This window comes from Thalia democratica, chromosome 4 (assembly GCF_965202585.1).
Source record: "Thalia democratica chromosome 4, ktThaDemo2.hap1.1, whole genome shotgun sequence".
Classification (NCBI taxonomy): Eukaryota; Metazoa; Chordata; class Thaliacea; order Salpida; family Salpidae; genus Thalia; species Thalia democratica.
This window is the reverse complement of record NC_139168.1, coordinates 60,500,583-60,521,168: the sequence shown is the minus strand read 5'-3', so window position 1 is coordinate 60,521,168 and position 20,586 is coordinate 60,500,583. Positions and strand designations below refer to the sequence as shown.

Sequence of the window (20,586 nt, the reverse complement as noted above, 5' to 3'; positions counted from 1 at the left end):
ATAAACCTATAAAAACCTTTAAATAGTAAATAAATTTTATGGAACGACGTTAAACTTTTAATCGAACTTCAACACAACAGCAAACAAATAGTCTGTGTATAGCGTTATTTAAAATAAAAACTATTTACATTTCTGTATAATTTGCAAGGTTTTAAAGCTTCACAGGTATATAAAAAAACATTACTTTCTTTAAGAATAAACTATTTCATATAACAGAAAACAATATATACTTAAGCAATTACCACTATATATTTTTTTCAAACGTACAAATCTACTATAATCGACTAAATACTACAAAATGGTAGTATGTACTTTAATATACTTTTTTTTTGTACTGTTAGCTATACTACAAACTTAAATTGTTCTAGTTAAAATAAATTCTTATTAAAACTTATTTTTAACTTGTATGCATAGCAATTTTATAAGTAATAAATAATTTATGAAATAAGTATATATCCAATCTTATACATTTGTAATCCTTGTTTACCTCTTTTTAACTTGTTTGTTCACCTTTTAGTTATAAAACAAAAATAACTTTAAGTCTAAATAAAAGCATATTGAATGATATATAGTAACCGGTTTTTTTGAATATTCGTCTGTGTACATTTTTTTAAAACTAGTGTTTTTAAATGGTATAAAATTAAAAGCTATCTTTTATATTAGTTGCACATTTGTTTCAAATAAATTATCTAGCAAATATACCCCTTAACACATTAAATGTTAAAAAGTTATGAATAGTAATAAGTATTTCTAAATTTTAATCAAAAAAAATAGTTTAGATAAAAGCCTGTAGTTACACTTTATTAAGGTGTAGTTTTAAAAAAAGGCAAACCTTGATTCTAAAATGCCATGATTATTAACTAACTCACTTTTTATTGTTTACCTATTTTTACCTACTGATTTAAATAACTAATATTAATTAACACGTTTTAATCTTGAGAATTTTTTGTATTGTCTTTTTTCTTAAAATTTACTTGATTTGCGAGTTTTTTATATAAATATATTGCCCTGTTTCGTTCAACGAATAATTATCAAAAATCACTCATTGTAGATACTTGCAAAACTTTTGCAAACTTTTTCAAAAATCAAAATGTGAAGTTTAAACATAGTTTTTTTTTTACTTATATTTTTAGCTGTATATGTTTAATAACTTTAAATTATTTGTACTAGCAATTGAAAACCAATGAAGTAAAACAGAGCAAGAATAACCAGCTTGAGCAAGAATTAAATACAACTCAACACTCAATATCTTAAAATAGTTGTTATAGTTATATCAATTTAATTAGTTTCTTTGTTTTAGTAGAACTTTTTTTAAACATCAAAATACACTAGTTATACTATTTTATTCATCATTAAAAAATAAATTACTGATTAACGAAGAAGCATATCAAAACAAAACACCTTTTTTTTTTATTCAAATTTAAGTATAAAAGTTTTATTTTCTTTGTTTAAGCTAATTATATTTTCTTGAACTTTGTCTGGGATTTTTATTTAATCTTAAAAAGTAACTTAAGCTTACTATTTAATTTCGGCTCAAAGTGTAAAGCATTGTGCAATGTATCAATATTGCAACTTGTTATTAAATAAAGTTTTGATGCGGAAAATAGTTCTTTCAATATTTATTTGTAAGATGTTATAGAACTAAAGAATAAAACATTTTTTATCATAAATCCGTTAAAACTGATGAATATGTTATGATATAAATACTTAAAATCATTTATGAAGTTGTAAGAACACAAAGTTTGAGTATTCTTTAAATATAATTGTTAACATACTGAGTTTTGTTGTCTAACAATTATTAATAATATAAATAACTGGTTTATTAGAATTTTAATACTTAAAACTAGTTTTGTTTTATAATCATTTAGAATAAAAGAGAAATGTAAGTTTTAACTGGCTATAATTCTTAAGAGTGAACATTTTAATACTTTAACCTGATAAAAAAATTACAAAAGTATTTAAAAAAGTTTTACCTACTTAAAGTACAACATAACACCTACTCACTATTTCATTAATTTACATATAAATTATAAATAGTTGGAAAAAAAATCTAAAATCACTTTAGTCTTAAAGCATTTTAAAAACTACTTAAACCATTTTGAACGTATTCAAATATTGTTATGACGTAATAATCACTCAGCAAACATCAGTTCCTTCCCGTCCACAACCAGCTTGTGGTTTTTGTGAAACTCCACCAGCTGCTGGACTGAATGAAACTTCTTCTCGTTGCGCTTGTAAACACCGGTGGCGTAGCAACCGTCCTCTAGCCTCCTTCTGATGTGAAAATTGAAAACGCGGCCACAGTGCAGGAGAGTGACCGAGTACGGGTTTCTGTCGCCGCCCGCTCTGCTGGGTCGAACAACAAATCCATTGTTCTGTGCAGTAAAACAACTGGATTTATATTTTAATTAATCACTTTTAAATAGCAAAAAAAGTTTTTTTTTAACTTTCTTTGATACCTTGCACATATAAACATAATATAAATTTGCTTAAAAGACATGGTTTAACAAACCCTAGATGGTCATCTTAACAAAGTATTTTGTAAAAAAAAATCTGAATTTCTGTTTTATTTAGTAAAAAATTGAGTTTTAAAAATGTCTAAAACATTTCCAAACTTACGATCTTGTTTCTAATAACTATTTCCTCTGCTTCCTTTCTAGTAATATTTTGAAACCAAATTTCAGAGTTCATGTCTTCCTTTAGCTGTTCTGTTTTAATTGTTTTTTCAACAAAGTTTTAGATTATGTATAACACTTTATCTTTTTATTATTAAAATATAAACATACTTCTAAGTCGTTGATTTTTACAGACTTTACAAATTCTAAGTTTTGATTTTAAAAGAAATTCAAAACTCCTTATTTTAAAAATATTAAAAGCTTTAATTTCAAAAAACATCCACTTTTTAATAAAGTTTACAATATGTATAAGTATTAATTTAACAATGTATAATTTTACACATTAATACAAAGTTTACAACTGTACATTCTGATACTTAAAATAATTGTTTTTTAATTACTAAATTTTAGATTGTTTTGAATAGTCTGCAAGATGACTAAAAGTTTACAGTGGCGTCTAATAACCAAAAAATCCAAATTTATAAATTGTTTAATGTAATTTGGTTTTGAAATTTAGAAGCAATAAAAACTAGAATTTTTAAGCTAATATTTTTATAAAAAACTTTGACCTGAAAACGAAGCAAAAATTATTCCAGAAGAGTATTTCAAAAACATTAGTATGATTTTGTTCTTAAGTCCAAAAACTTAAAATGGCACAACTTGTTTTTGTAAAACTGATCTTTAAGATTACTTACTTTAATAAGCTCAAAATAATTAAACTTGTTAAAAACAGCAGTAGAAGGATTATTTTTAACTTAAGAAACGTGAAGTATATTTAAGAGCTCACTTGTTTTCTTCTTTTTTAAACTTTTTGGTTTATAATTTCTCACTAGATAGCTCCTCGGAGCTAGTCCGATTTTCCCGCGACATTTTACCAACCACCAGTCAGCATCAGTATCGTCTAACACCTAGTTATATACTAAATATATTAAAGAGTATACACACTGTGATATATTTTTAAAGCTTTTTAAAATTGAAAGCTTAACCTACAAAATAAATCTTTATCACACTAATGATTTACTTTACCAACTAACTAAAAAACATTTGTTTGGTTTGTTTCTGCTAACTCGATTCTTCAAAAAATATTTAAAATTTGAAGTTCAGCGGTTTAAAAAAAAGATCGGGTTAAACTTTTCATAAAAATGAAATATATTTCAATTTAAATATGTTACTAACAATTACTTTTTCGTTCTTTCTCAATGAAATACCGTCATTTGATTTTCTATCGTAATCAAACAAAACAGTTCCTATTTTTACTTCTTCACCTGAGACTTTAATAAAATGTGTCAAAACTTAAATTATTTAAGCTATTTATAACTTTTGTATAACTAAAAGTATCTTTTTTTATAAATAGCGGTGCTTGATTAAAAAAATAGTTAAAATATGAGTTATGTGCTTAAAGTTAACGACCAAAAACAATTATAAGTTACCGCTAGTTATTGTAAAAATAACATAATCTAACTGTAAAAATAATTCCTATACTAATTAAGCACACTTTTTGCGTTATAATGCATTAATATTACCATATAATTTTATTAACAAAAAAAAAAGTATTAATAACTACCTGAGTTTTTAAACAGTCTTCGTTTTCCAGGCCCTAAGAAAGTACTTGGCACCCATCCAAACTCACCCCTTTTTCTTAATACAGAAATTATTAATTTTTAATTCTTACATATCTTTATTTTTTTCTAAAATTTTTTATTTAATAAATCAGCGTTCATTTTATTTATTTTGTTGAAATCTAAACATGAGTTTTAAATTATATTAAACAGTATAAAAGTTTAGTTTAGGTATAGCTCTAGTTAAACAAACCATTTAGCAACCTTAAAACCTTTTGAGCCTTCCTAAAAATTTATAATACTAAACAAACTCAGCATAGTACCATCCACACTCTGATTTTTCAACAACTCTGACAATATCATCTTCCTCTAGAGATAGTTCACTTGAATTTCTTTTTCGGTATCTTCCTAGAACTTGATGTAATGTAACTGAGCTTTTTGTAAACTCTTCCGTGTCTTTTTTTTTAATTGCTTTAAGTTCATTTACAAAAATGTGTTTTAGTTTACCTAATTTAATACTTTTTGATATTTAGAAAAATTTTCTTTTTTCTGAAAGTCTATCTTATTGTTGTTGTATTATAACGTTTAAGTTTTTAGTTTTATAATGATTATAGTCAAGTTGTAAAGCTATGGCTTTTTGTAACTAAAAATATTTTAAATAACTGTAAAAAGTCTAACTGCTATTCATTTGCAGTTCTTTTATAAAACTATTAAAAAGAAGCCTAAGAAGTATATAAAATATAAACCTAATTTACAGTTTAAGAACTTTTGTAGATTTTTAACGCTCAAATTTATACCTAATGAAAATTTAAACTTGTACTTTATATTCTTTAAAACTGTACATTTAAAACTATTTTTTTTATCAGTGTAATTATTATTTATATATTTTCTAGTTTTATAGCCAGTTCAACAGTATAATATAAGCTAAGATTTTCAAATTAAAAAGCACGAATTAACCCGCTTTAACAAATAATTATCTTTCAATTTCGACCAATTAAAACTATTAAATTTTAATAAAACATTAGGAAACCTACATGTCAAATAGCTAATTTAGTAGACAATTTAATGTTTTAACACATTATACAGTTTTTAAAACTAATATAAATTAAATGTTTGTAATTTATTTGTAACGCTGAAAATATAACAAAGACTTATTTCAGTAAGCCGTTTTTTTCTTGTATTTATTGAAAATATAAGCTTACTTTAATACTGTATCAAGTTTTGGTGTTTATGATTTTGTTTATTAGTATTTTTTATTATTTTTTAAGATTTAGAACGGAAGTATAAATAAATATTTTACTTCTAAGCTTAACAAGTTAAATTTTATACTTGATAAATAGTCAACAGTTTATTGACTCAATTAAAATTTTACATATAGAAAAGTGTTATCATGAACTAAGTAAAAACTTCAAAAGCTAACCATTTCTATCAACCATTTGAAGAAAACCGCCGGGAACCCAACCATTATCATTATCGCCATTTTGTACTAGCCACCAACCTAAGATAGTAATTTATAATAAATATAAAAACAAATAAAAATTAACGAGTATCAATAAAATACTTTTTTTTAGGACTAAAAAATAGCATGAGCTTCCTGTTAAAGATATTCACTTGTAATAAGTTATATATTTAAAAAACTATCAAGTTTTCATATTTTTTTATGATTAATCTTAGTATTTTTAAAATAAAAACACCTCAGTACGTTATTATAATAAGTAAACCTTTTAAACACCTTGTTGTACTACTTTTTATACAAAAAGTACGACAAAATATCGTAGAGCAATTTCAATAAACAAACAAACCGTTTGCATTCTTTTGCACTACTTCAACAACGTCTCCTTTCACCATGCTCAACTGATTAGAAGATTCTGCTTCAAATGACGATACTGCTGTGTAAGATTCCAATTGAATCGGCAAAGACACCTCAAATTCTGCTTGTGGAGGGTCGTCCTTTGGTTTTTCTATATTATTAAGTTTTTATACAAATGATTTTATAACTTTGTTTGTATGCTGTCTGTCTATAGCTTTCAATTTTTCCAAAGTAGTATTTAACAATGTTTTACTTTTGAAAAAAATGCTTTAGTATGCTAGTTTTCAAAATACTTAGAAATTTTTGAAAAGTATGTACCAAGGTTTAGCTTTAAAAGACATACCTTTTCTTTTGAAGAACTTGTTCAATCCTATGAAAATAGTATAAATTGCTTTAGTTTTAAAAATAAGACTTAAATTTTAAATAATCCTTATAAAAATTGCCTAAGATTTTAGGTTAAATACATCAGTAAACTTATAAGTGCTAAGTTGTAAGCATAATTTATATATTTTTAAACATTCTGAACTTAAAACTTTTTTTATGTAGTTGATAATGTCTGAGTTAAAGACGAGTAAACAAATTTAAAATTATATTTTTCACTTTTAGATTATTTTTAGAAAGAAAACATCAGTCTTAAAATAATTTCGTCTAGTAAAAAAGGTACAAAACTCACGCTCCAAAGCATTTAAAACTGTTTGAGACCTAAAATTATTATTTTTTAATTTTAATTTTATTTAGTATGTATTTGTTGTATTAAAGATTTATTTTTTCTAAAAATTTCTAAAAAATTTTTAGTAACACAAGTTATTGTGCTATGAAACTAACTCTGAAAACATAATTATAATACAAGCATATATTTGTATTGAAACTTTTTTCTAATGAAAATAAAAGTTTTTTCTTCTCTAAACTAACTTTTTAGGTAAAATTTCAGCTTCAGCCTCATTCGGTTCGAAAAACTCAAGCACATTTGGGTGTGTTGATATGTGCCTTGGCAAACTTATAAGTTTCTAATATTTTAATTGTGTTCTTTAGTGCTATGCCGTTTTAATTTTATGTTAAATAAACCTTTTTTTAAACGAAGTAAAATAAATAATATATATAGAATATATAAACTTCATGTTTACAAATTTGCAGTGAACTAAGTTTAATATCAAAAAATAGTTGTTTACTTGACAGTAATCACTTATTTCGTTCAAACGTTTTTTGCTTGCATAAAAACTTTCCCTAAACAAAGATTTGGCTGGCAAGTATGGAATGATCCTTTTTACGTCACCACTTGCCGGAAACTCTTCCAACAAACTCATCTGATAGAGATTTATTTAATAATAAAAACAATGTTTGCGTTTTAAATTATTTGGAATTAAGAATTCACAAGATATAACTGAATATAAATCTTTAATATTAACCATTTAGTAATTCGAAAAGTTAATAAAATACTTTATTAATTCTAGTAAAATTTTATTATGTAGTTAAAAATTACTATACATGTTTTGTTTTTGTTTGTTGATTTTAAGAAACCTTAGTAAAATTGTAAATATATTAAATTTACTACATTTTAATATTTATAGTTTTTAAACTTTAAACAGAAGAGTTAGAAGAAAAAACATACTTTGGAAGAACATAATTAAGCAATTTTATATAAATCTTATATCTTAGTTTTTTCCTATCTTAGAAAGTTACTTTTTACTTAAGTATTTTTTCTTATTTAATTTTAAACTCTCAATTGTGTGGTTAAATGTGATATATTATCTTAACAGACTTACATAGGGGTCAAAATACAAGTATTGCTTTATACAAAAGTTAAAAAATAAATAAGTTGTAAGTAATTAATGAGAAAAAACCTTTTTTTTAATTTAACTTAGTAGTAATCAAAATATGCTTTAGGTTTAAAAAAATGTAGTTTTAGTGAAATAAACAAAATATATTGTCAAATTCCCTTTGTTTGCACAACGCAGGCTTATTTATAAATATTAACTAATAATAATACAATATTGTAATTTATTCTTTTTTAATTAGTCACTTAACTAAGACACTGGTTTTTTATTCTGAATCTTGAAATTAAATAGTTTTTGGTATAGTCCAACTTATTTATTAAATGATAAGAATTAAAACATATATTTACTCCTTTCAGTATTTTTTGTGTTTTGATAAGTTTTTTTTATCTTTATAGAGTTTAATAAGTATTTGAGTACATGTTCTTAAGCTCTATTTTTAAATTTTTAGCAGTCTAGCTAGTATAACTACTGTCACATGAGAATTGAATTTGGTTGATAACCACAATTGGAAATTAGGTCGTTAATAAAAACTGAATTTAAGATGAATTTTTAATTAAGCGTGTTATCGTTTTCTGTCTTTTTGTTAAAGAGATATTATAATCGACAACCCAATTTTTTGTTAAAATGAAAGTTGTTTTCAATGCAAATTAGTTATAATCCAAGCTTCCATAAATTTGTGGTAATAAATTTAAAACTTTTTGCTTATCAATATTAAACTCGTAAATATTAAAGTATAGAAAACACTAGCATTTAAAACTCCCTAGTTGAAAAAAATCTAACTATGGCAGCTGCTCTCCTAGTTAAAAAAAGTTTTGTAAAGTCTAACAAAGTATTTTTTTAACTTCAGTTGTTGCTAACTTTGTTTTTCCAAAAGTTCTATACACATAATAGCTAACGTATAACTTAGTTAGGCTCTAATCGCTAACCCATCTAATTGGCAACATAGATAAATTCTTAATACTTAATAAATACTTATGAAATACTTAATGGAATATGATTAATAACATTATTTAGTAAAATAGTTGTTTAACTGAATCTTTTGTATTTTATAGCTTTATTTTAATTGTTTAACTCTGAGGAACTGTACTTCGGTGAAATATTATAATTTAAATAGATTTTAACGAAAGTTGTTATATTTTTATGTTTTCTTATCTAAGTTGATAACTCTCATTATTTACAGTTTAACTTTTTTTTTGAACAGTTTAATTATTTTGTTTGTACTTTTTGACCTTATATTGTAAGTTTTTTTGCGAAAAATTGTAGAAATTTATCAGACTTTATCATACATTTTTATATTTATTATTATTTAAAAATTGTAAAAATTTGCAAAGATCTTTTATTCTCATTAAAAAACTTATCTGAATTTTAGTAGATAAACATGTAAATACTTTACACTGATGTATGATTAGTTGAGGTATAAGTATTTCAAACCATTATATATTTCTTTTTAAGGACTATTTAACTGATAACTGTATATAGCTTTCATTTAAATATAATATTGATCAAACAAATAAAACTTTAAGCCTAAAAATACTAACATGCATGTGAGAAAATTGTTGGTAAGATCTTTTTACTTTACTCTTTTTTCCGTCTTTCCATGTTACATCAATAACGTACATCTAATTAAAAATTAAACGACAAATAAAACGTACAACACTCCTAATCTAGAAGACACTATAATCAGTTTGTGTCTAATTTAAAGTATGGCTACTGCTGTAAAATATTACAAGAGATAAACTAAAAAAGATGGTTTAGTATAAAACTTTATGTTTAAGCTAAGGTCTTGTGTTTTTAGTGAAATTTTTCCTCATGGATAAATTAAATTAAACTTAACGTATAATTGATAGAAGTTTTTTTACTTTACTTTTCAGAAAATTTTAAAGCATAAGACTGTAAGAAGAAAGAAACTAAAACTTAATGGTTGATGAGTATGTAAAAAATGGTAGATTGTTTTTTTTAAGTTATATGTTAAATGACAAAAATTCTTGAAGCAAACTAAAAACTATTCTTTATAAGAAAATATTTTATATATTAACATGAAAAATCCGTGTACCTTATAAATTTATTCATATAACAACTTGCTCTAAGTACTAACTTGCTGAAAAATTTATTTATTTGTGAAAAATAATTTTCGAACTTTAAAATTTAGTGCTTTTTTCAAGTTTTAAGCATTGTTAAATAATAATTCTTATAATAACTAATAAAAATCTAAAAGTATCTTGAAAACTAAATATAATTTAACAAAGTTTTTGTATTACATACAACTAAAAATATTTTAAACAAACTATATGAGACGATGGAATTTTCCATCTTTCAGCGTCAAACACAGCAGCATACTCAATAGAACCATCATCGTTCAAATTATTTTCCATTTTACACTTTTTATAAAAGCTATGTGTAACCAATCTTGCGAATAATTGCTAATCAATCGTAAAGCTTAAACCAGGTATTAGACTGAACACAAAGTTTTTTTAATGTTCAGCTTTTTATGTCATATGCAATGTTTTTCTGATTTAAAAACTTTAAACGTGATCTGACCTATTTTAATACTTAGCGTAATTTCCGCAATTTAATTAACGACTACAAAGGTTAAGTTAATTAAAATGAGCAAACATTTTACTATTTAAAACTCACAAAAAAAAATTATTTGCGAAAATAATGAAATTTTTATATTTTACAAGACAAAGTTGACTTGTTTTTTTTTTTTACAAAGCTACTAAGGGATATAACGCTTGAATTCTAAAAGATATAACTTTAGTTTTCAAAACTGTTTTAATTAAAATAAACCTTTTATATTCCTTATAAAGTAAACTGTAGCAGTTAAGGGTAAATTTCTTTAAAAGTCGACTTATAAAAAGCTTTTGAATTAAAAACAATTATTTTAGTACGTGTATAAAATTTATCAGTAGGTAGACAATGTTTAAAATATTAAAATTGGCGTTAAGCATTAAAAACTTGATTTATAATTTAAAAAATATATATATATAACTACTTTGATTAATACTTATCCTTAAATTTCTATGTTTTACTCAAAACCTTTAATTTTTAATCAAAAAAGGTAATCTAAAGCTATGCTTTTTATTTCAACTCATCCTTATTTAGCTGTATTCACTTACGTTCTAAAGTTTATTAAGTAACAAACATAAAAACAGTTATACGTTTCTCAATAACCGTACGAACTAAGTTTTTTAGCAGTGAGTTGTGTATTTTTAAACATGTAGAACATCATAATAAAGTTATCTAACATATTTAAAATTCTTTGTATTTTTTTCTTTATTATTTAAAATATTTTCAAAACTTTTACCGAAGATAGTAGACTACTTTTTTTTTGGATTATAAAGAAATAATTTTAGGATATAAACTTCTTTTGTGTCTACAATGGTTGAAGATAATTCATTATTGTGTAATTTCATGATAATCAGTATAATTATATAATACACTTTGATAATATAAAACTATTTTATTTAAATATTTATCTAAATTTATCTAAATTTATATCTAATTCATAAATTAAAACATTTTACAGTTTTAATAAGTTTTAAAAATTTTCCACAAAGGCAGATTTTAAGTAATCCATTTTTACTGAGTTTATAAGTATGTAACTTTATAATTAAATCTAACATTCTTAGTTAAAAATTGGTCTTGGTTCAGTTTACAATTTTTATATATTAAACTATTTTAGAGATTTTGTTGCACAATTATTGTACTTTTTTATTACTTTTTCAATTTATATTAACAGTTTTTCAAAATAATATCATTTTAGTTATTTTACTAAGCTAAAATTGTAAAGTAACACGCTTTATTTGAATTTGTGTTATTTATTGTTTTTTTTTTAGTTTTTTTGTCGATAAGTTGCACTTTAGTGAAAAAAATTATTTAGATAACAAAAATATTTTAAAGTTAGACCAAATAAACCTAAAATAGTAAATTAAAGTTAAATCTTGTAGTACAAAATATTGAAATTTGCTTCTAACTATTTTAAGTTATAAAACAAATTTAAAAGTTAGTTTTCAGTATTGGTTAATATTTTACTACTGCAATACTTTTTAACTTGATACAAGCAGAATTTACTAAATTAGACTAAGAGCTTTAGTTATAAGCTTAATAAGCATTTAGTAAGTATACTAATAACAGTTTACTTATTAAAGTATGTTTAATTTTTATCTCTGCTATGTGTTTTAGAAGTTTCACTTTTAGAGGCATCATTATTTCTACTTATTTTGTGGCACAGTTAAGACTAGGTGTAGGAAACTTTAAAGTCAGTGGGCATGTTTATTCAATAATTATCAATTAAATAATTACCAATCAAATAATTGCTTAGTTAGCACGACTGTTAATTAGAAATTAGTTTTAAAATATTATTATTAAAAACTTTTTAATTTTTTATTTCCAAAATTTTTTTAAGCTAAAAAGGCAAAATATATATTTATTAGTGTATACGCCCTTTACGCTGCACATAGATGCATTGCATACTTTGCGAAACGTGGTATCTTTAAATTAGCTGAAAAGATATACTTTAAAATCCATTCCTTTTTTTAGAACTTAAACTTTATCAAAAAATTAAGTAAGGTACATATTATATAAAGGAGTATTAGTATAAATTTTGAAACTTGCAGACAAAAACTTTAAGGAGGTATGACACACCGATGGATTCAAAAGGAACTTTTTGACTTTGAAAGCAACTCCAATTTAAAAGAGTTTAAATTAATCGAAGGTAGGCATTTACACGAGCTTGAATGAATAATACCTGGACCAATCGGATCACCATATGAGGGAGGATTTTTTAGTTTGTTGATTCATTTGCCTATTGACTACCCATACAGGCCGCCTACTGAAGCAAAGTTCATCACAAAATTATGGCATCCAAATGTGTGCTCCGTCACCGGAGCCATGTGCCTCGATATTGAAAAAGAAGACTGGACGACTGCTTGTAGTATTTACACAGTTATGCTATCAATCCACGCGTTCTTGGCTATACCCGTGCTCAGCGAACCTCGAGACGACGTAGTGGCGTCGATGTACTACAGAGACTACAAGCTGTTCGAGCGCACTGCATCGTACTGGGCTGAGAAGTACGCTAGCGCCGTGCTGAAAAAGAAAGAAATATTTGATGAAAAGGTTGAAAAAATTATAGAGATGGGATTCAGTGGAGAATGCGCTGTAAAGGTGCTTTCAAAAAACGACTGGGATATCGAAAAAGCAACAGAAGAAGTTTTGCAAAATGAGTTGAATGAGACTAGATGATTATGATTGTATCAAATTTTTTAACTTCAAAACTTTTATCATTTTATGACGAAAATGTTTTGGAAAAGTCAAAAAGCTATCAGACTATTTAAAATTTTTAGCTATGATTTCTTTTTTACTTTGCAGATACACTTACATATTTAACACTGTAAAAATTACTTAAAATTAAGGGTATAGCTAAACAAATCTGCAACAAAATATTTTTTTCTTTAATCTTAATTTTTTATTTAATAGATTTCTTGATTTTAATTGAGATAATTTCTTAAATCAATAATACAATAAGAATATACTACTTTAAGAAAACTTAAGTATGCAGATTTTTTAAAGCTACATCGTCCCTTCTTTAAGTTAATCTAACTTATATAATTTTAATACTAATGTTATTTTTAAATTAACTTCAAATACTTATAAAACTCATTGTAAAGTTTAAAGTTTATGTTACTTACACAAATTTGTTATAAAACAATTAGCTTTGATAATAAAATGGCTTTTTGACTTTTGACTTTTTGATTTTTTGTAATCATGAGGTATAAACCAGGTGTGTTTTGAACTTTTTGATTTAGTAAGCACAAATTTTGTCAATAAATTCATAATTTTCTACAATAGCTTTTTAAAAAAACTTTTAGTTTAATTATTTTACTAATATCTTAATCATGCAGATAAAATTAGTATATATCAACTACTGAATGAAACTTTGAAACAAAAAGTTAAAAGCTAGAGACATAAGTTCAATAAATAAAAAACTAAACAACTAATGTTTGCCTATTTGTATATAGTGTTAGAAAACAATAACCATTGGTTAATTATTTTAAGACAGTGTATAAATTTGAACTAAGAAATAAAAAACCTTGATAACTATAAGCTAGTAGATATTAACACTATGATAAAACTTGAATACTAAAGCTTTTAAATAATCAGTGATAAGTAAAAAAAAAAATTTAAATTTAAATCAAATAACTTTCTGTTTTTAATACTTTTTTACACTTTTAAAACAAAACAACATAATATATTTATTTTAAGTTAGATTTTAACATAAATAAAAGTTCTAATTGTTGAAATTTATGTCGTAGTCGAGTAGTTTAAGTATCTTACATTTTTTGTAAAATATAAGAATTAAAACTTATAAACTAAAGAAAAACAATGATGCTAAAGACGTGTGGTAATCTGATTTAAGACAACCATTTTTTTATTTCTACATATTTAAAGATAAAAGAGTTTTACTTTACATAAATTTATTTTACACAAGTAACTAGGTGTAGTTCAACTTTAATAACTATTTAGTTTTAAACAAAACATAAAGTTCAAGTCCAAATCAGTTGCACTATTTTAATTCATTTACTAATACCAGCATTTTCATCAAAAGTTTTTGCAAGTATGTTAAGATTTTCCGTTTACGAACATGATCCCAACATCTATGAATATGTTATGACATCATAAAGATAACTTAATACAAAACTATTTCATCTATTTTAAGTAGCTCAAACACCCAAGTTTTACTTATTTTTGTTTATATCATGTTATTAATCTAACATGTTATTAAAGCAATTCGTTGTTTACACTCTTGTACACTTATATTTTGAAAATCTAGTAAGAAAGCACAATCCAATTTACTAAAATAAATAAAATTTCTGACTGAAAAACATTTTTATGAAGTAATCATTTATTTTTTTTTTTTCAGGGGTTGCACAAGCTCCTAGAAACCAGTCTAAACATTTTGAAAAAATATCAACTTATTTTTGTTAAATAGAATCTACTGCATATTACTTTTTAACTTAGTTTCTCAAATTTTTATGTTAGTTTTAAAGTATGTTCTCTGATTCGTGTATTATACTTTATATAATAGGAATACAAAAACTATAATGTATTTTTTAAGTTTTACAACCGGTACGTTCACACAAAGAAAATTTAAACTATAATAAAATTTACTGCGAACTTTTAATTTTCTTAACAGCTCTATGATTTATGTGGGGACGGGTCAAATATGCGCGAAGACACTTTTGCACGAAGGGTCATTTTTGCACGAGGAAAACTTTTGCACGAAGACACTTTTGCATGAAGAGTCACTTTTGCACGAGATTAAAATAATTAAAAAAATAAAACCAAGCAAAATAAAAAAGCAAATGAAAGCAAAAATAAATTAATAAAACAAAACACCGACTAAGGGTAAGAATTAGGGGTAACATTGAAAATAAAAAAAAAGATAAGTAAAAATATATAAAAGTATTAATAAAAAAGAATAGATAAAAAAAGACAATAATAAGAAAACAAAGTTACCGACTAAGGGTAAGGGTTAGGGGTAACAGTTATTGTCTAAAAGACAAAAACAATTATATAGATAATAAAACAATAATAAGAAAAAAAAGTTACTGGCCAAGGGTAAGGGTTGGGGACAAAAGTGATAACAAAAAAAATAATAATAATAAAGCTTTCAACCCGTGCAAAAGTTTCTTCGTGAAAAAAAAAGACCCTTCCTTCGTGCATGTTTTACACCTACCCGATTTATGTATCTCTAATAGTGTATTAAAACATTTTTTCTAAATTAATGCTACATTCGATAAAAACATAATCTATTTTGATATCTGTTTGTTTATCTGTACGATGTATTAAGTACGTAGTTTAATCAAAATGTTAAAGTTTTCCGAAGGGTCGCACAAGCTCATACTAATTTTATTTTAAATTGTATTTTTTTCAAAGTGACTAAAGTATTTTTAATAGTTTGAAAAAAAAAACTGTCTATTATTTCAAATCAATATTTCAAATCAATAGTTATGAGTTTCTACTGCTTTTTTACGACTAAATGTAAACTAAAGATTAATAAAAACATTAAAACTTCAAACCAAAACTTCATACAAAGAAAGTATGTATATGTATTATTTTAAAAAAATACTACAACTTTGTCTTTCTATCGATAAAAAAAAACATATTAGTCTTAAGTTTAAAAAGTTTATGTCAACTAAGTTTACTTATAAAAAATAAGCAAAATTTCCACATCAATTTCTAAATATTATTATTATTATTATCGCCCTGTGACTTTAAAGTTTCCTACACCTAGTCTTAACTGTGCCACAAAATAAGTAGAAACAATGATGCCTCTAAAAGTGAAACTTCTAAAACACACAGCAGAGATAAAATTAAACAGACTTTAATAAGTAAACTGTTATTAGTATACTTACTAAATGCTTAGTAAGCTTATAACTAAAGCTCTTAGTCTAAATTTAGTAAATTCTACTTGTATCAAGTTAAAAAGTATTGCAGTAGTAAAATATTAACCAATACCGAAAACTAACTTTTAAACTTGTTTTATAATTTAAAATAGTTAGAAGAAAATTTCAACATTTTGTACTACAAGATATCACTTTAATCAACTATTTTAGGTTCATTTGGTCTAGTTTTAAAATATTGACGTACTGCTTATAATAAATATCACTTATTGAAACATTTAAAATATTTGATAATAATTATTAAATACTTAATTTAATTTGTTTTGTACACATTATTTTTATTTACAAGTTTAAGAATTATTGTACCATACTTTTAAATTCTTCTAATTCTGGTAAATTTTACTAAACAAAAGTTCATGGACTTTTTTTTTCGTCTTTATAAAATTTTTAAGTTTTCTTTATAACATTAATTCAAAGTTGTTACTTTTTATTTTTTGACATTATTATTAATTTTTAGTTAAGTTAAATCGAGTTTTATTCAGTAAAACAAATTGACTTCATTATCTTTTGCACTTCGCAGTTGAATAGTGAACATTGTTTCACATGATTAAAGGTATACAATTAAGTGTACAAAAAGCTAAAGTAAAAAGGTAAAAACAAATAAATGATAGAAGATAATGAAAAAAATTAAGGTTTGGCGTAATATGTTAAATTGGTTTAGAATTATTTTAATTGAACAATACAATATTGTATAATATAAAATGGGATTTGCTTTATTCGATATTGTTAGTGTTATTTAAAAAAAAAAATCACATAAACACTATTTGATTGTTTGAGTCTTAGTTTCTTTATTATAAGTTTTAAATTTGCAAACATAAATGAAGCTATCAAACTCTTTTATGCAGCAAAATAACTATGAACTACTAACTAAAACTAGCTCCAAACAAAGTTAAACCTTTAAATAAAAGAGTAGTCATAACACAAATACTGTAAGTAATTTGACATAAAACACATAATTTATTACACTAGATTACTCACTTTTGTGTCACAATAAACAGGCATTAGGTAAAAAATAGGACACGCTCATTTCTAATCCACAATAATTTCCCACCCGTTCATTTAAAAACTGATCAAATCTCACCTGATCAAAACTCGTTTAAGTCAATTACCATCCAATTCCTTACCACGTGATTATTTTCCACCCGTTTTGTTTCAAACGAAACATTTTACACAAATAAAAGTTCTAACCCATATCAATTCGAATAACCATCCGATCAAGTTCTACCCGTATTAGTTCCCGTATGAAACAATTACTGTATGAATGAATTACAACTCGTTTAACTCCAAAATGATCAACTCTTACAAAGAAAAATTTAAAATTAAATCAACTTCTATCCAATCACATGCCATCCGAATAAATTTGACTCATACAGCACTCGCATCAACTCAAAACAATTGAACTGTTAGACGAGTTAATCAAATTGCGATAAATTTTGATACAGATAAATTATTTTTCTTAATCAAGTTATATCTACTTTATGTACGAGTGTGAACTTAGCTTGAGTTTTTTAGGAATTTTATAAAAAATGTCCAAACTTTTTCTTCTTTTTTATTTTCTTTTTGAATTGGGCCCTTTTAAAAATTTTGTGTTTTTTTCTAGTTTTTTATTTATACAACCTTTTCTTAAATTTTTTTTTTTCAAAATTTTTTTCTTATACATATTTATTAAAATGAGTTTAATTATGCTATAAACTTTTTTTCAACTTTTTTTTATACCATAAGCCTGAATAAACGTTTCAGAAATATTCCAATTTTGCACGATTTTCGTTTTCCAGATATACAACCTTTTATGCAAAAATAAAATATTTTTTTAGTAATTTTCATTTTCAACAGACTTGTATAGTTATGTTTTATGATGTTGTGATATTTTTTCCTAGTTTATTATTGCTTTTAAAATATATTACCCATACAAGTTTTACCTAAATTCTTAGCACTTGAGCAAGAAATTCCTCAAATAGCGTTGCTAAGAATTTAGATAAAATTTGTATGGGTCATATATTTTTAAAGCAATAATAAACTGGGAAAAATATCACAACATCATAAAACATAACTATACAAGTCTGTTGAAAATAAAAATTACTAAAAAAATATTTTATTTTTGCATAAAGGTTGTATATCTGGAAAACGAAAATCGTGCAAAATTGGAATATTTCTGAAACGTTTATTCAGGCTTATGGTATAAAAAAAAAATTAAAAATAAAATTGAAAAAAAATTTTTATAGCAACATTAAACTCATTTTAATAAGTATGTATAAGAGAAAAAAATTGAAAAAAAAAAATTTTTTTAAGAAAAGGTTGTATAAATAAAAAACTAGAAAAAACACAAAATTTTTAAAGGGTTTCATTCAAAAAAATCAAACCCCAATTCAATGGATTTCTTTTTAAATTAAAGACAAATGACCGTCTTTTAGAATAAAAAAAAATTCTTAATTAGCTATTAAGATAAGGACATAATTGGGTCTTAAGTTTGGAAATTTTTATAAAATTCCTAAAAAACGCTCTCAAGCTAAGTTCACGCTCGTACTTTATGTTAAGTTTTTTTTTTTTTTTTGATTTGTGTATAAATACAGTTTGTTAACCTGAAATAAGCCTTAACGTCTTCAGAAATATCTATTTTAATTTTCAGAATTTATTTATAACTTAGGATCTCATTATTCTCATTTAATAACTATATGAAACATTACATAGTTTTATGAAAAAGTTCGTGATTTAGAAAATTTATTTTTTTAACTCATTTTATAAGTATTTAACTAAATAGTTCTTTGTATATTTTATCCTATACATTTTGTTTATCCTAACATATCCTCGTAGAAAGGATTTAACAATAGTTAAGACTTTTAAAACTACTGATAAAGAAACTAAATATTAATAAAATCAATTTTCTAAAGTTTCTTTCTTTATTTAGCTTTACTACACCTTTTTTTTTTTTGAATTACAGTGTAGAGTCTAGGGTCGTTATAGATACCTTTGAGTTTTCAGCTAAAAATGTTTTTACATTTGGAAAATATTAAAAAACACCCTGTGCAAAATTTAAGATGATTTAAGGTAACTTTTATGCTGGCACCATTCGATTTTTAAGTCCATCCCAATAGAAACTGTATGGGACTTAAAAATGCGACCTTAGAGTTTTTAGCTTTTAATGTAGAAGTTATCACAAAAACACATTGTGCACAATTCAAGAGATTTATAGACAGTTTTATGGAGGCACTCCTTAATTCTTTGTAATTTTTATCACTTTTTTTAAGTTTTCTTGAACTTCCGGTTTTTTTTTCTTAAAAAATCAATAAGTGCCACAATAAAAATTTCTTTAAGTCATCATAAATTGTGCACAATGTGTTTTTGTGATAATTGCCACATGTAAAAAAATCCAGCTAAAATTTAATAACGGTAACACAAAAGAATTTTTAAATCATATTAAACTTTGCAAAGGGTGTTTTTGTGATATTTACCAAATGTAAAAATTTTTACAGCTTAAAACTCAAAGGTCGCTGTATTTACAAGCACGCTATTCTACACCTTAGTTAACTTTCATACCAACAATTTTAGTTTGTTTCATTAATTTATATTAACTATTTCTCTAAACTTTTTTATTTATCAACATTTTTTACTACTACTTGTAAAACTTAACCTAGATCTTTATAAAACTAAATATAAACACTACTGAAACATCTAAAAAGATATTTTTAACACACAGTGAGTCTACATACTTAGTCCTGGACATGACTTTAAACTGTTCTGGTGTGTGACTCGATAACCGAAGGTTTTTTTTTGTACACTAGATCCTTGGACCAAACTTTTTTAGCGTATTTTTTTGTTTTTTAATAAACAATACATTAAAACCGGTCAAGCGAATAACTTTTAATTTTTATTTTAATGTCTTTTACCTTTTTGATGTTTTCGATCAAACCTGTTCAAACAACTGAAATGAAACATTTTATAAAAGTTCAGTAAATAACAATAATATTAAAAAAAATTTAATTAATAATATTATTTTAAAACGTTCTTTATTCAGTAAATTGAGCAACATTTTATAGTCACTACAAATAGTTATAAAACCAAAAACCACAAATACAGATTTGTTTTGTTGCAAGTAATTGTTTTTAAAAACTCTTAAATATTTTAAGTTACTGCTGGTAGTTTTCCTTTTCTAAAACTTTTTTTAACGACTTTAAGTTTATGTCATACTTATAAAAAAACCGAATTTAAAGAAAGGAAAGTTATGTATTTTAACTAAAGTTACTGGAAGCAAGAATATAAAGCTTGAATTAGGTAATGTACCAATAAATTCATATATGCAATTTCTGCTTGCTTGTCTATAAAAGAACCTGCAGTTCCAAAAAAACATTTCAACCGACTCTGGTA

At 24.3% G+C, this 20,586-nt stretch overlaps 1 protein-coding gene and 1 pseudogene across 1 annotated transcript; one reads left to right on the top strand and one right to left on the bottom strand.

Annotated features, from left to right (window-relative positions):
• Positions 1-1,412: 1,412 nt before the first annotated feature.
• On the bottom strand, positions 1,413-10,262 carry LOC145834156 (neutrophil cytosol factor 1-like). The gene is made up of 14 exons (XM_082941519.1): positions 10,045-10,262; positions 9,298-9,378; positions 7,154-7,288; positions 6,897-6,991; positions 6,658-6,686; positions 6,328-6,354; positions 5,977-6,135; positions 5,595-5,672; positions 4,486-4,630; positions 4,180-4,253; positions 3,792-3,886; positions 3,403-3,523; positions 2,620-2,708; positions 1,413-2,375 (listed from the first exon to the last, which is right to left on the bottom strand). The coding sequence occupies exons 1-14, from the start codon at positions 10,129-10,131 to the stop codon at positions 2,133-2,135; spliced, it is 1,458 nt and encodes a 485-aa protein (XP_082797645.1). The 5' UTR covers positions 10,132-10,262; the 3' UTR covers positions 1,413-2,132.
• Positions 10,263-12,394: 2,132 nt separating this feature from the next.
• On the top strand, positions 12,395-13,003 carry LOC145833483 (ubiquitin-conjugating enzyme E2 K pseudogene; annotated as a pseudogene).
• Positions 13,004-20,586: the final 7,583 nt, after the last annotated feature.